Source organism: Rhineura floridana, chromosome 18 (genome assembly GCF_030035675.1).
Source record: "Rhineura floridana isolate rRhiFlo1 chromosome 18, rRhiFlo1.hap2, whole genome shotgun sequence".
Taxonomy (NCBI): domain Eukaryota; kingdom Metazoa; phylum Chordata; class Lepidosauria; order Squamata; family Rhineuridae; genus Rhineura; species Rhineura floridana.
This window is the reverse complement of record NC_084497.1, coordinates 16,144,454-16,160,442: the sequence shown is the minus strand read 5'-3', so window position 1 is coordinate 16,160,442 and position 15,989 is coordinate 16,144,454. Positions and strand designations below refer to the sequence as shown.

General features: G+C 47.3%; 1 protein-coding gene and 1 long non-coding RNA gene across 13 annotated transcripts in view; one reads left to right on the top strand and one right to left on the bottom strand.

Moving 5' to 3' along the window:
- The first annotated feature begins 899 nt into the window (after positions 1-899).
- LOC133372479 (uncharacterized) lies at positions 900-15,317 on the top strand. The gene is made up of 4 exons (XR_009759495.1): positions 900-1,184; positions 7,955-8,179; positions 9,139-9,330; positions 14,981-15,317. It is a non-coding gene; the product is annotated as an uncharacterized LOC133372479 (long non-coding RNA).
- CEP104 (centrosomal protein 104) overlaps positions 922-15,989 on the bottom strand; it is a 44,760-nt gene continuing 29,692 nt past the window's right edge. For 8 of the 12 annotated variants that reach the window (XM_061601142.1, XM_061601147.1, XM_061601143.1 and 5 more), the window contains exons 17-23: positions 15,702-15,783; positions 14,517-14,625; positions 13,403-13,441; positions 10,583-10,721; positions 9,080-9,147; positions 8,064-8,160; positions 922-5,707 (exon numbers count right to left, since the gene is read on the bottom strand). In XM_061601142.1, the coding sequence (XP_061457126.1) occupies positions 5,571-5,707; positions 8,064-8,160; positions 9,080-9,147; positions 10,583-10,721; positions 13,403-13,441; positions 14,517-14,625; positions 15,702-15,783 (671 nt within the window). In that variant the 3' untranslated portion in view covers positions 922-5,570. The remainder of the gene's footprint in view (positions 5,708-8,063; positions 8,161-9,079; positions 9,148-10,582; positions 10,722-13,402; positions 13,442-14,516; positions 14,626-15,701; positions 15,784-15,989) is intronic. The other 4 variants (XM_061601150.1, XM_061601152.1, XM_061601141.1 and 1 more) reach the window with 3 other exon arrangements.

Below are 15,989 nucleotides of genomic sequence, written 5' to 3'. Positions count from 1 at the left end.
CTAACCACTGCATTTTTTATTATCTCTTTGGGCCATATCAAAGCTCATACGTGTATGCTTGTAACTAGGGTTGCCAGCAGGTCAGAAGCATCCCTAACCCAAATGACACAGGGGCAGGCCCTGGTGATGTCATTAAGCATTATACATTAAGCATCAACCACAGTTGCTTGGAGCATATCGCCCAAACAACAAAAATTCTCTGATTGGAAGTTAATCTTAGCTAAATGAGGATGTTTCTAGGTCCAGCAGAAGTGATGTCATCATTCCTTCTCAGCTGCTTAAAGAGCTTGTGTAAGGAACATTTAATCTAGCCTACTTGCTTAAAAGCCCCCAGAGAAGGTGAGGGGAACAGCGTTTATTGCTGAAGGGCTTTCTGAGTCAGGTATGTAGGCCCCAAAGAGTGTCAACTGCAAGCAAGCCTTTATTAGTTGCTCCTTCAAAAAGCCAAGTTGTACAGAGTGAGGATCCTGATGATAGCATCCCATCAACATCATCAAGCAGCTTGGTAGCAGCAGGAGATAAACGTGTAGACCCTGAATCTCCAACAGTGAGAAAGGACAGTCAAATGGTGATAGTGATAGAGAAGCAGAAAGCAATATTCAAGCCTAGCCAGATTATTCTATAATCTTAAAAGGTTGTATAATCTTAGAAAGGGGCGTGGCTGTGACTATTATGAAGGGATCCTGCACTTCTGAATTTGCCACTACACTACTGGGGTGGATTATAAATTGAACAGAATAAACGAACACACAAATAAAGGTGTATTTGACAAAATGAATTGCTGCCACTCCTTGAAATATAGACCTTTATTATCGCAGTGATACAAACGTGTGTGTAACTTGATCTAAGGTAAAAAAAAAAGAGTTTGCAAAACTGGAATCAGGCTCGCTATCCAGCAATCTGCCCATTTCCTACAACACCACAGCATAGTTAAGTTGCAACTTTGCAAGCTATCCAGTTGCATGTCAAAAACCCAACTGCAGACATGTTGGTGCTGGCTTCCTGAGGCAAGACTCTCGACTGGTGACTGGCTGACGGGGATTCACGAGAAGCCTTGGCCCTGTCTTGAGAAATCTGAAGTGGAGAAACCTGCTGCCTGGAGCAGGCAAGCACATGCCACGTGCAAAGGGTTTCCTCTCGCATGGCAACGTTGCTCCTGGAAACACGCATTTCTCTTCCTAGAGGTAAGCTGGTAATTTCCAGCCAAGGTCACTAAGACCCTGTGATTGCACAGTAAGGTGTACATGGAGGTGTGCAAATGCGGGGGAGGGGATGAATCTCAGGGGTAAAATAGCAGGGGCATTTAACCCATACCCCATCTGCTGCTGTCCCCACCCCACCCTCAACTGGCTTTTTACCCCAGTTTTGGAAATAAGTCTGCCTGGGATCAAAACAAACCAGTGGAAAGGGTTCTGGATGCATGTACAAAGTGTATGTGTGGGTGTTTTAAGAGCTCCCCTGATGCTTCTGTCTTGAAAATGCATCCCTCCTGCCACAGAATTCCTGTTACTCAGCAACCAAAAGGGTTGTGAACTTGTGTTTGCCGATGTCCCGTGTAATTCTGCCCTAAACAAGTCAAAAGACAATCCAGGAAAGCAGAATCATGTCTGGGGAAGCACTGCCCTTCCTTTCTGCGTTTCCATTTGCCCCTCTGAATTGCACCTCACGTACAGCACTGCTCCCTTGGATCCCGTCATGCTTTTGACACAATCCCTGGTCTCATATTTATTTATTTATTTTATTTATTGCACTTGTATACCGCCCCATAGCTGAAGCTCTCTGGGCGGTTTACAGCAATCAAAAACATTAAAACAAATACACAATTTAAAAACATATTTTAAAAACAATTTAAAACACAATTTTAAAATTCAAAACAATATAAAACAATTTAAAAACACATGCTAAAATGCCTGGGAGAAGAGGAAAGTCTTGCAACCTATTCTGGATGGGGTTGCATTCCCCTTGAAGGAGCAGGTCCACAGTTTGGGAGTCCTCCTGGATCCTGCCCTGCTGCTTGAATATCAGGTGGCTGCGGTAGCCAGGAGTGCTTCTGGCCAACTCAGACTGGTCTACCAGCTGCGTCCGTTCCTGGAGACAGTTGACTTGGCCACAGTGACACATGCATTGGTGACATCGAGGCTTGATTACTGTAACACACTCCATGTGGGGCTGCCTTTGAAAACGGTTCGGAAATTGCAGTTGGATCAAAATGCAGCAGCCAGAATGTTAACTGGAGCACGGCGCAGGGAGCATATTACCCCGGTGCTTTATCAACTCCACTGGTTCCCAATTTGGTTCCAGGCCCAATTCAAAGTGCGGGTTCTGACCTTTAAAGCCCTAAACGGCCTTGGACCAATGTACCTGAGGGACCGCTTACGCCCATATGTACCTGCCTGAGATTTAAGATCATCTGCCTCTGGTCTCCTCTGCGTGCCTGGAGTGAAAGATGTTAGATTGACGGGCATACGGGAGAGAGCTTTTTCAGCTGTGGCCCCCAAGCTTTGGAATACCCTACCCCAAGAAGCCTGCTCTGCTCCCTCCCTGATGGTTTTCCGGAGACTTCTGAAAACAATCTTGTTCCGAAAAGAGCCTTTGGGAGGGACTGAGGGTAAAGGTGCGACTGGCCAGGGCAGGTGCAATGCCTGACTTATTAAGTAGCGTCTGTGGAGGAATATGAGGCTGAGAGAGGCTTGGCCAAGGAGGAAGAGCTGTCAGAAGGTGCAGGGCAGGTTCCGCAGCTGTTATGATGGCCTCCAGCTCCCACTTCAGCAGACAGGGAGCGCTTTCTTAAGCAACTTGCCCCACACAGGGTTACTCAGGGAATGAGTGGTGAAAGAATGCTGGGGAGAGATAAAGATACTTCCTGTGCCTTACTCTCAATCATTTTTTTCTACTGAACAATAATGTGTGCTTGCTTGTGAATGGATCAGGAGAATCTGCCTGTGTGCCTCACAACATCTGTACGCACGTGAGTCTGTGTCCACAGGAATGCCTGATTTGTGCCAGGAAGTGTGCAAGTGCTTGATCATGCCCAAGTGCATTTGATGGTGCAACGCCACAACCAATTTAAAATTGGCACACTGGGCCCCCAAAACCAAAAGCATCATCTCTGCTTTGCTAGGTTTGCAGTTCCTACTTATGAGGGCCAGGCAGGGAAGGCTAAAAGCAAGTTTTTGCACCAGGAAAGGAAGGAAGGCCCCCTAAGAGCAGCCCCGCTGAATTGGCCCCAGGGGGTCCATTTAGCCTTAGCATCTGCCCGATGCTTCCTGGGAGTCCATAAGCAGGGCCTGAAGGTGGTGGCTTCTCCCAATCGTCAGTATCCAGCACCTGTGTTGTTTTTTGTTTAAAGGAGGTATGCTGGGTCTGCACAAAGAGGTTCCACTTGACCATCCTGGCTAAAAGTCATTGATAGACTAGTTCATGCAGGATTGATCTAATTCTTTTTAAAAGTCATCTAAACTAGTGAACTGAGTAGACTTGGGTTGTTTCCAGGTGACAGAAGCAGCAGTCTTCTTTTTCTATAAATCTATGCAGATGCTAGCCTGCTTCACCGCTAACTGTACAACACATGCAGTCTCCACGCAAAGGGTTGCCTTCTGTGGAAGGGATCATCTATGCTAGGGAAACATGAGCCATCAATCTCTCCTTAACTAGAGCGCCCCCTGTTGCTGCTTCTGCTTTTTGGGGAGCTCCAACCATCTATCTGCTTCCCTATAAGGAGTGCCCACCACCATCATTGCCCACCACCATCATAAATTAAACTGACAAGCTTCCCCATTCCTTCCCACACCTCCACAATCCCTCTAGCCTACACAGTTTCAAGGCCAATGCTGACAAGGGATCACAGTAGCACAGAGCCATGCCCTTTATCTAGCTACCTAATCCACAGATTTTCAAACTTTTCATTATGAGGCAACCCTTTCCATATTAAAATGACCAGCATGGGTGGATCCTTTTACCATCCAAAGCATCATGCTACACTCTCTTGAGCTTAAACAGACAGGACAATGTCCTAGAGAGGTTAGAAAATCCCCTTTGGGAACATGCAAGTGACGTTTTATTCAGGATCTGCAAGTGCTGCAACCATATGCCAATTCTCATTTTGAGTGTGTTTGGGAGAGTGCATCTAGCACAGGTTCTTGGCTCCTTCCCTTGGTTACTTAGTGAATGTGCTGTGTCCACACACGTGCTGGGTTAACAGGGCTCTACCTTGCGATCTACAGAAAGGTATTTCTGATCTGCCCCTTCTCTTTTGAGCAGAAACACATGATCAAATAAGTCAAAAGGTGGCAGTTTAGACTGCAGGTGGGGGAACTAAATGTTTGAAAACAAACCTCAAGGAATCCAAGGATGGGGAACCTATGGTCTCCAGAAGTTGCTGGACTCCAACACTCATTGCTCCATCATTCACCGAGCTGATTCCAGCACCATCTGGAGTCAGGAAAGCTAGATAACAGCCCTTTCTGCTGACATTTGAGGGTTGTTTTCTTTACATGAGAGCTTTCAAACATGCATTTCCCTCCCCCCCATTCCCACACACACTAGAAAGATGAAATGGAACAGACAACCAAAAGCTGTCCCACCTGAGCACCCAGATGGTACATTCTGGGTTTTAGGCCAGTATTTATCTCTCACAATAGCTGCAGTATGCACACACTTGACAGTGATACTGGGTTAGCAAAAGTACGCAGAAAACAAGCAAGAGGGGGAAAGAGTTACCTTCAAATAGGATAAGAAGAGGGCAGAATGGCCCACAAGTGACAGCCCTGGTGTCCAGAATTGTGGAGCTTAAATCCACATGTTTCTGGTGTACCTGATTATGAACAAAGAACAGACACAACTTTCCTGTGAGGCAAGCCGAGGTGGATGCCTCAAGGGACAGATTCTGGGAGCCGTTAAGGGAAGCAGAGTGGGAGAGAGACTGATCAGGCCTATGGGACTGAAACCAATGGGAGGCGTGCAAGAGCCATAGGAGATGCAACAAACCCTTGTCAAGTGCGCAAAACACCTTTTGAACAAACATTTCAACCTCAGCCTGAATTACAAAGTATTCTGCCTGGAGGAATTCTTTGAAAATTGGGTTGAACATGAACATGACCAGCATGGCAAATCCCACTGAAGCCGCAAGACCTGTACAACGCAAGGCCTCCTTCCTCGTACTTGGGCCCGCAGTGCAGAGAGAAAGCGATCTGGACACTGGAGAGAATAAAAAGGTTTCATCTTGTACTTACTCTTTTCCCCTGCTTTTGCACTCCGAGAAGGGATCAGTGTAAAGGATTGAGCGCCTACTGCTAGCTTAAAGACCCCAGAATCCTGGACAATGTTTCTGATGCACAACCTCTCTGCACAGAAGCTCCTGTGAAGACAGGTGCAATCCTTGGGGCAGAGAGGACCAACGGACCAGAGCCAAACAAGTCACAAACAGACAGAACTGACCGGCTGATAACTGGCGGCGTGTCGCTTGGGGAAGGAGAGGGGGTGAGGCAGGGCCATTATCTGCGCGCGGAACCTCAAAGAAAGATACACAAAGTGCTGCTAGTTGCACAGCCAAAGGAAAGAAGAGATCCGCGTCATCGCTTTGCATACGTTCTGCCAGTGCTTTTATTCATGCCTCCTCGTGGAGTAGGGATCTTGCTTCCAACCGAGGGGGAGCGAAGCTTCATTCCTGTTGGCCCAGATCGGTGGAGAGCTGTTGCAGCAGGCCTGCCTGCAAACCAAAGGGGGGCGGGGGCGGAAGAAGAGTCTTTGAGCTTAGAGAAGAGATGAAAGCAGGCCCTGTTGAAGGATGCGCCCTCTTCAGAATACAAAATGGGGATTAAAGTGCCGTTCATACCGGGACTGTGTGTGGACCCCAAGGCGCCACAGGTTTCCACACGTGAGTGTGGAAATCAGGCTCCACCACAAAGAGATGCATTCTGAGAATCTCAGCCTCCCACTCTTTTACAAAAGGGACATTTCCAGATGTCACGACAGCAGGAGAAAGCTTGGGAGCAAAGGCCGGGGAATGAGAGGGTAGCAGGAAAGGACTTCCAATGATCTGGGGGTGGGATGAGGGACACGGACTCTTGTCCAGACTGTGACTTCTATTTTATCCTTCTCCAGGCCGTTGTCCCTGGCTGGCAAACACCTATCTCCACAGTCTTTTAGGACACAGGTTAGCTTTGCAGCAGAGCAGAAAAGTCAATTTCCGGGCACAATTCAAAGTGCTGGCTTTAAACCCTAAACAGCTCGGAGCCAAGGTACATGAAGGACCATCTCCTCCCACCTATACAGACGCAGGCTGGAGACCATCTTTTGAGATCCTTCTCCGTATGCTCTCGCTATATGAGGGACAGTGGGGTGGCTACCTTTTCAGCTGTGGCACCCCAGTTGTGGAATGCCCTCCCCAGAGAAGCTCACATTGTGGTCTTTTCGACAACCCTGTTATAGTCCCAGCCTTTTCAGTCTTAGAATTCCATCTTAAAATTCTTAGTGCTTTTAAGATATTATGTACTATTGTTGTTCCCCTCTACTGCTGCTGGTTTTATTCTGATTTAGACGTTATGATTCTGTTTTATATTTTATAAAATAAAATTTTACCTCCCAGAGGATTTTTTGCACCAGGTGGTATACAAATACTGCAGGTAAGTAAGCAATATGAGAACTTTGCTCCGGGAAGCCCACATGATTTTGTCTGATCCCCTTTTAAAGCTATCTAAGCTGGCGGCTGTCACCACATCTTGTGGCAATGAGTTCCACAAGTTAAGTACAAGAACGTAAGAAGAGTCCTGCTGGATCAGGAACAGCTTCTGGCACAGGAGCAGCTCTTTGCAGGCCAGTGTAGGATCGGCTGCCAGAATGCCATAGTCCTCCCTCTACTTTGGGCTGGTGATAAGGTTTAAGCACTGGAAACATTCAAGAGGCAGCTGGACAGCCATCTGTCAGGGATGCTTTGATTTGGATTCCTGCATTGACTTGATGGCCTTATAGGCCCCTTCCAACTCTACTATTCTATGACTTACTTATTCTAGTCATGTGGAGCCTGTGGCCCTCCAAATGCTGTTGAACTCCAACTCCCATCAGCTCCAGCCAGCATGACCAGTGGTCTGGGATGATGGGAGTTGCAGTCTAGAAACATCTGGAGGACTACAGATTCCCCACCCAATTTATGTCCTGCTATATCCGTGGCGCAGAGTGGTAAGCGGCGGTAACGCAGCCAAAGCTGTGCTCACGGCCGGAGTTCGATTACAACGGAAGTCGAATCTGCGGTAAAAGGGGTCGAGGTCCACTCAGCCTTCCATCCATCTGTGGTTGGTAAAACGAGTACCCGGCATATGCTGGGGGTAAAGAAAAGCCGGGGAAGGAACTGGCAATCCCACCCCATATATACGGTCTGCCCAGTAAACGTCGCAAGACGGCACCCTAAGAGTCAGAAACGACTCGCACTACAAGTGCAGGAACACCTTTACCTTTTTTTTATATCAAGAGAGCCAGTGTGGTGTAGTGGTTAAGGTGTTGGACTACGGCCTGGGAGACCAGGGTTAGAATCCTCACACAGCCATGAAGCTCACTGGGTGACCTTGGGCCAGTCACTGCCTCTCAGCCTCATGAAAACCTTATTCATAGGGTCGCCAAAAGTTGGAATCTACTTGAAGGCAGTACACACATATCAAGAAAGGCTGTTCAAAGAGGCCAGGGCAGCATATTTTCCGTACTGAGAAAAAGCCACTTGAGATTGGCCTGCCAGCTACTTTGTAGTGGTTGAGCACACCCTGCATTCTAACCAAGACATGGGTCTGCAGCTGGAATGTCTACTCATAGAATCATAGAATAGTAGAGTTGGAAGGGGCCTATAAGGCCATCAAGTCCAACGCCCTGCGCAATGCAGGAATCCAAATCAAAGCATTCCCGACAGATGGCTGTCCAGCTGCCTCTTGAATGCCTCCAGCCCTTAGAGGTTTTATTTTTGTTGCAGAATGCCACGGCGTTAAACTGAGATTTCTAAAAGCTGCCTCATGCTTTGGAGAGGCCACATGAGACCACCCCATTCTCTGCACGCGAGAAATCGGCAAGGCAGGCTGTACCGGCCACTGATTGCGTCGGCATGCTCTTATTCAAGGACTGCACACGCCTCGGATTCATGCGGCAGCCGTCTTTGCTCATCAGGTGCACCTTCCAGGCCTGTGGGTGGGGGCAGAAGGTAAAAAAAAAAAGGATCAGATAATGGAATGAGCAGACAAGGGGAGGGAAGAGGCATAACATGAAGTCATTGTGGGGTTGTGGAGGAGAGGCGTTGCGGGGTTAAGAACCCAAGGAGAGTCCTGCTGCGTGAGACCAAAAGGTCATCCTGCCGAGCAATCCATTTTCCACAGTGACCAATCAGCTCTCTCTAGGAATCTCACAGGCAGGGCGGAATCCAGTAGCCCTCTTTCCCACTTGTGTTCTCCAATGACTGGTATTTATTGCAATATTGATATTTATTGTAATATTGCATCCAATATTGAAAGTAGCACACAGTGATCATGACTAGGAGGCATTGATAGCATTATCTACGAATTTGCCTCCCCCCATTTAAAGATGTTTAAGTTGGGGGCAATTACCATATATCTTGTGGTAGAGAATACCATTAACTCTGTACTGTGTGAAGAAATGGGCTCTGCTCTTTCTGCGGCAGCTACACAGCTCTTGTAACACCTACCTCCAGCCCACCTCACAGGGTTGTTGGGAAGATGAAAGCGGGGCTGGGGGAGTACCATCTATGCTACTCTTGCTCCTTAGAGAAAGGGCAGGATAAAAATGAAATAAATATAGCAGCTGGACCTAACATCCCAGACAGATGTTGTGCTACATCTGGAGCGCTCCTATTGAGCCGGCCACTGCCTTTGTTTTATACAGTCTTGTTGCTGTGCTGTACAACACTAAGATACTATGCAATTTTCATTGGATTTTCCCCTCACAGCAGTCATGTAAGATAGGTGGCTGGTCCTTCTGATTGCCCAGGATTAGAGGATAACCCTTCCTATATGGTCAACACTATACCCCCCTCTCTTTAGCAGCAACTAGCCGACTTAAGGGTGATGGCATATGGGGTGGCTCTCACCTCCTCTCCAGGCGTAAAATTTTCATGGCACAACGGACAACGATTGGCCACTTTTTCAGGCTTGGCAGCTGGAAAGAAGAGGGAGAGCCATCAGAGAGGCATTATCACACAGGCTGTACGTATCTAGTGCCGGTTCCCCTATGGGTGCTGCTCTGGTTCTGCGCCCTCAGCAGAGGCAAAGCCGCTGTCCAACTGCGCCTTCCCTGCATCCTCCCACACAACAACTTCTGTGGCTGGTTCTAAAGTTGAAGGTAAGAAGCTGCTTTGCACCAAGTCCAAACCATAGGCCCATTTAGCTCAGTGCCATCTACAGCCCCCTCCCTCAACTGGGGGCCTCCCAGATGTTTTGGACTACAATTCCCATCAGTCCCAGCCAGCAAAATCCTTGCTTTCAGGCTTATAGGTTTCCCAGGGCCACCCAAATGCTTTATAGGGCACCCTCCCCGCCAAAAACGAACCGTTTTGCTATTAATTCAGGGACAGGATTTTTTTTTTGCCTGAGGGCCATGTTTCCTCACGGGAAGCCTTCTGGGGGCCACATGCCAGTGGGGGATGAAGCCAAAGGTAAAGGTGGGTGGAGCATCAAGTGTGACTCTTTTGTACATTCGAGCTATGGAAAAGCCAACTAATTCTGCCCTCCATCTCTCTCTCCGGGCAAGCAAGAGGCACGATCCCAGTTCACGAGCACATTCCTGCCAGGAAAAAACCCTTTGAGAAGTGTGTGGCATGGCGCTAGTGAAAGTCCTGAGGGCGACGTAGAGAGGCCTGGAGGGCCACACTGGCTCCAAGGCCTGAATTTCCCCACCTCTGGCTAAACAAAAAAATGATGGAACCCAGTATGCCTGGAAGACACATGGAGGCTGGGTCTGCTTCACTCAGTGAAAGAGGAAAGGCACTCTGCACATGTTTATAGTCATCCCCATTTCCCAATGTCTTGATTAAATGCCTTATATTACAAACCTAACTTTCAAGATTTGGGCCCACTCTTGGTGCCTCGGCTAAAAGGAAACACTGAAACCAGATTCTTCCTTTTCTCTCTCTCCCTTCTCCCTGCCCCCTTATGGCCATATCAAAGACAGCAAGAGAGTGTCCAGTCATACACATTATGTTTCTATCCTGACTCTCATCCAGGGGACCAATGCTGCAGCATCAAGTGCTTCCTGGCCACACACTGGGCTGCACCTACCTGTACTACCTAAAGCCCAAATCCAGGGTGAGCATCAGAACAACAGGCTGTAAAAGGCAAGTGACAGCCTTCCCAGGGGATTGGCCAACGCCCCTTCCCCCAATAATCCAATGAAATAACAGCGCCCCAGTCCAGAACGCCAGCCACTTACTTGCTGTTTATGTATCAGCCTTTGCCAACCTGCCACTCTCCAGATGTTTTGGACTACAAGTCCCATCAGCTCCAGCTGTTGGGAGCTGCAGTCCAAAACCTCTGAAGGGTGCCAGGTTGGGGTAGGCTGCTGCCTGCCCACCCAGCAGGAGCCGCCCCCTCCTTACGGTTGCAGGCCTTCCCCTTGACGTGTCGGGGCAGCTCGTCCTTCGGCAGGGCTTCGCAACAGCGCGGACACTTGCCAAAGTTGTCCTTCTTGTCGCACTCAGTCAGCAGGTGCTCAGTCAGGCTGGCGATTTCCACAACCTGGAAGAGAACAGGTTCTCAGTCTGAGACCAGAGCCACACAGGCCTCGCTGGCTGGGGGAAGAAACGTTTCTCGCAGCCAAGCCATAATCATCGGGATCTGGGATAAAGGGCACCGTGTGGCTAGCAGGTGCTCAGTCCTCCCCCGCCCCCCAGCCAGACGCCACCCCTTCTGCTATGCTGTGGCATGAGAGAGAGAGGATGGGGCTGGACGGTCACAGGTTCAGGGGTCACCACCCTTTCTGGGCCAGTGGGCACATGTAAATTTTGAGACAGTGCCATAGGCACCAAAAATGGCTGCTGCAGGGACATGGCAGAACACAAAACGGCTGCCTCATCTAGGAGAGCAGAAAGGAGGACCGGATCACAAAATGGTGCAGGCCTGCTGCCCCATCAGTGGGAGAAAAGGCGTCTGCGCCAGCCACCGCTGCGCTTGCTCACAGATAGCAGTTTTTTGCACCTCTCCTTGGTTCAGAATGGGAGGAAAAGTGGCTGTCCAGTTCTGGCATCCAATGAAATGTGGGCATGTTTCTTTTTATTTATTTTTTTAAAAGCATTTATATACTGCTTAATTAAAAAAACAACAACAACGTTAAGGATGTATACTTGATGCAGGAGAAGCCAAGCCAGCGCAAACAGAAACCGTACAGGAAGAGAAAATAGTCTCTCGTGTACCGTGAATCTTTGACAAGATATTTACTGGGTCCTTTTGTGGGCACCTTAGGAGGGAGCAGTGAGCACACTGGCACCCATCCTTCTGGTGGGCGCACACATTGCTTTTATCCAGTGGTTACCTCCTGTCAAGCACTGCTTTAAAACTTGCCAGAGGTGACAATAGGTTGGAAGCAGCAAGCCCCCCCATTTTGAACTGCCTTTGCTTTAAAGCCCTTTGCAGCCTGAAACTGGGGCGCCTGGAACCTAGAGAGTGGCATTATACTGAACCAGACCACTTGTCCATCTAGCTGTCAACACTGGCTGGCAGTGACCCTCCAGGGTTTCAGGCAGGGAGCCCAAACTGGAGATGATAGGGATTGAACCTGGGATCTCCTGCATGCAAAGCAGGTGCTCTCACTGAGCTACAGCCCTTTCTAAGGGCTTTTTATCCCCATGTGTGCCTCTCCATACGCTCACATCTTCCACGGAGGCCCTTCTTGGGGTGCCTCCACAATCTGAGCTAGGAAAAGAGCCTTCTCTGTGGTCATACCCCAACTGAGGCAGTGTGTGTGTTATGTGCCTTCAAGTCGACTACGATTTATGGCGACCCTATGAATCAGCGACCTCCAAGAGCATCTGTCGTGAACCACCCTGTTCAGATCTTGTAAGTTCAGGTCTGTGGCTTCCTTTATGGAATCAATCCATCTCTTGTTTGGCCTTCCTCTTTTGCTACTCCCTTCTGTTTTCCCCAGCATTATGGTCTTTTCTAGTGAATCATGTCTTCTCATTATGTGTCCAAAGTATGATAACCTCAGTTTCTTCATTTTAACTTCTAGTGATAGTTCTGGTTTAATTTGTTCTAACACCCAATTATTTGTCTTTTTTGCAGTCCATGGTATCTGCAAAGCTCTCCTCCAACACCACTTTTCAAATGAGTTGATTTTTCTCTTATCCGCTTTTTTCACTGTCCAACTTTCACATCCATACATAGAGATTGGGAATAACATGGTCTGAATGATCCTGACTTTAGTGTTCAGTGATACATCTTTGCATTTGACGACCTTTTGTAGTTCTCTCATAGCTGCCCTCCCCAGTCCTAGCCTTCTTCTGATTTCTTGCCTATTGTCTCCATTTTGGTTAATGACTGTGCCGAGGTATTGATAATCCTTGACAAGTTCAATGTCCTCATTGTCAACTTTAAAAAAAGGTAAAGGTGTCCCCGCACTTGTAGTGCGAGTCGTTTCCGACTCTTAGGGTGACGTCTTGTGACGTTTACTAGGCAGACCGTATATATGGGGTGGGATTGCCAGTTCCTTCCCCGGCCTTTCTTTACCCCCCAGCATATGCCGGGTACTCATTTTACCGACCACGGATGGATGGAAGGCTGAGTGGACCTCGACCCCTTTTAATGGAGATTCAACTTCCTCCTTCCGTTGGAATCGAACTCAGGCCGTGAGCAGAGCTTCGGCTGCGTTACTGCCGCTTACCACTCTGCACCTTGGAGGGACTTTAAAGTTGCATAAATCTTCTGTTGTCATTAGTCTTTTGACGTTCAGCTGTGGTCCTGCTTTTGTGCTTTTCTCTTTAACTTTCATCAGCATTCGTTTCAAATCATTACTGGTTTCTGCTAGTAGTATGGTATCGTCTGCATATCTTAAATCCAGTTTTCCCCTAAAAGAGGGTTGGCTGGCACCTACTTGGATGTCATTCTGGGGTCAGAGAAAGATTTTTTAATTTTATTTCCCCAAGTTTTTTAATCTCTCTGCATTGCTTTTATGCTGGTTGGTGTTTATTTCAATTCTGCTTATTTTTAAAGAACTGTTCTTCTTTACTGCAGTGTTTTATATGTTCTTGCTTGAATCTTTCCGTTTTTTATTTGTTTTGCTATAATTTTAAGTTTTTGTAATCTGCCCTACCAGTGAAATAATCTGAAGTGGATTTTCCAAAGACTACCAGCTATCTTCAGCCTCAAAGTTGCCCATCCACCATTAGCACCTGGACAGCTGACAGAACAGCCACACAGCTCACCTGCTCTGGTCCTCCACTATGATGGGACGAACTGGATTTCTATTTAAATTAATGAAATTATTTCTAAATTTGCATCCATGCATATAAATTTATAACTCACTTTTCAGCATATGACATGATACATGCATGAAATAATAAATAACAAACAAATGAAATACAACTAAAAAAGAGCACACAGTGGCAGAATGGCAGATAAAAACCATGGTAGAGAGCCAGTGTGGTGTAGTGGTTAAGGTGTTGGACTATGACCTGGGAGACCAGGGTTCGAATCCCCACATAGCCATGAAGCTCACTGGGTGACCTTGGGCCAGTCACTGCCTCTCAGCCTCATGAAAACCCTATTCAGAGGGTCGCCATAAGTCGGAATCGACTTGAAGGCAGTAGATATGCATTTATGGAAGCTGCCTCCTGCTGAGTCACAGCGCTTGGTCCATCGAGCTCAGTGTTACCTACACTGACTGGCAGCAGCTGTCCAAGGTTTCAAGAAGGGGCCTCTCCCAGCTCTACTTGGAGATGGTGCCGGGGACCTTCTCCTTGCAAAGCACATCCTCTACCACTGAGCTCCAGTGTTTCCAGTTAATTCAGCAGGAGATAAAACAGTGTCTATTTTTTTTAAAAAAACGAAGCTCAGGTGAATAAAAAGATTATGTCAAGTAGTGCCTAAAACGTATCTGGGAGAACTGCCACCACTTGAGAAAGCCCTCTTTCCAACTGCCTCATTTCTGAGGGGCATCTGGAGAAGATATTAATGCACAAGGAGGTTCATGGTATGAAATGCACACTTGTGTGTGTGTATGTGTATCTGCTATGCAAAATAAACAATCCCACTCAAAATGCTCAGGCTCTTTCCTAAGGCAGCTCTTTGGATTCTGAGCACAGCCCTCAAACTAAAAGCACTGCCAAATAAGGGGGGCACATTAAGCTAGCAAAGGGCAAGATTGTTAAAAGGAAGGCAAAGAGCCTGCCTGGAGGGATGGGAACGGACAACCAAATCAGCGCTGGAAGTGGTGGAAAGTACACATGCCATCTGTGTACTGAGTTCAGGAGGAAGCAGCCGGTGACCACTGTTTTGATGTACATTAAGTGTAGAAATGGCAGAAGGGGGAAGCCTCACCTGCTTGCAGAAATCGCATCTCGTTAGCATCGGGCAGCGTTTCCAGTAGTGGAGATCCAGTCCTTCCTCTGTGAAGGATTCATCTCTTTCCCCACAGAAAATGCAGAGGCTGGAGTTGAGGAAGAGCAGTGAGTACAGAGGTTAAGGCAGAGGGATTGCAAAAGGGCTGGAAGCATCGGTGTCTGTTCTCTGTAGAACGAGGGGCTCAAAGTACATTTACTTCCTACTTCTCTCACTCTCTGGCTGCCCAAATCTCTCTTCCTACCACTGAGCCATGCAAGGAAGCACCTACAGAGAGATTTATGGTAAAGAATGCAAATTGGACAAACTAATGCCGCCCTGGGCTTCTACTGGGAGGAAGGGCAGGATATAATAATAATGATGGTGATGATGATGATGATGATGCATAGGCAGCCAACCTGTACAAATTTAAATGCCTTTTGCCTAATTTACAATGAACACAGAATTGGTGCAGAATCTGAAGCAGGGATGCAGGGCCACCACCAGCTCTGCTGAGAAGTAGCCAAGCTCCTGCCTTCATCAACTGTCGTCTGGCAGCGGCAGAAGAGGCAAGAGCAGGGATGCCAGCTCACGCCATCGGCACAGCAGAGAGACGGGCAACTTTTGGCACCTCCTTTCCACGAACAACTTCATCCCGGCTGCTCATTAGAAGAACTTGTAACTAAGAACTTGAACCTGAGCTTGCTTATTTCCTTCTTCCTCCCAATCCATTTTTCTTTTATGTCATGTCTTTTTTAGACTGTAAGCCTGTGGGTGCTCTGGGAGCTTTTTTTGGCTGAAGAGTGGGATAAAAATGCTTTAAATAAATAAATAAATAAAAATAAACTGATCTGTTAATAAACTGTATTTTATTGATAATTTTAATGTTTTATGTATATTTTTGTAAGCCGCTTAGAGGTTCTATTACAATTAGATCTTGTTAAATCCATCAGTCTGAAGGGCCATTCAGAAACAAGAGTTTATTCCTTAACAGTGAAGCATGTATGAAATAACGGCATAGCATTTTTAAAATTGCCACCCAATCAAATCTATTTCTTTTTCTGACTGGGGTGGAAGGGGGAACTTCTGCATATCTCCACCAAATATGGGCCATTTTGACTTACTTGACCTAATTTGTTTGTTCCCTGTGCTAACTACTCACGTCGTGGCAGCTTTCTTACTTACTTGTCAAGGTAATTTGCAACTGAGGTGTGATCATCTGGAATTTCTGTTGTCACAGGCTGTGGGGCTTTTTTAAAGGATTCACCTAAAAAGAAAAGAAAAGAAATTCAGTATGTTTTCATGTCTTTCCAGGTTAAAAAGTATAATCTTGGGGTTTTTTGGAGGGAGGGGGGAGGAGGATGCGTTAGGACATCACTCACAGCAATGTATCTGCTGAGGGGACAGCCTATCTTCTAAGCACTCACAGTGCAATATATTTTATAACTGAGAGAAATGCCAATAACAAAAAAG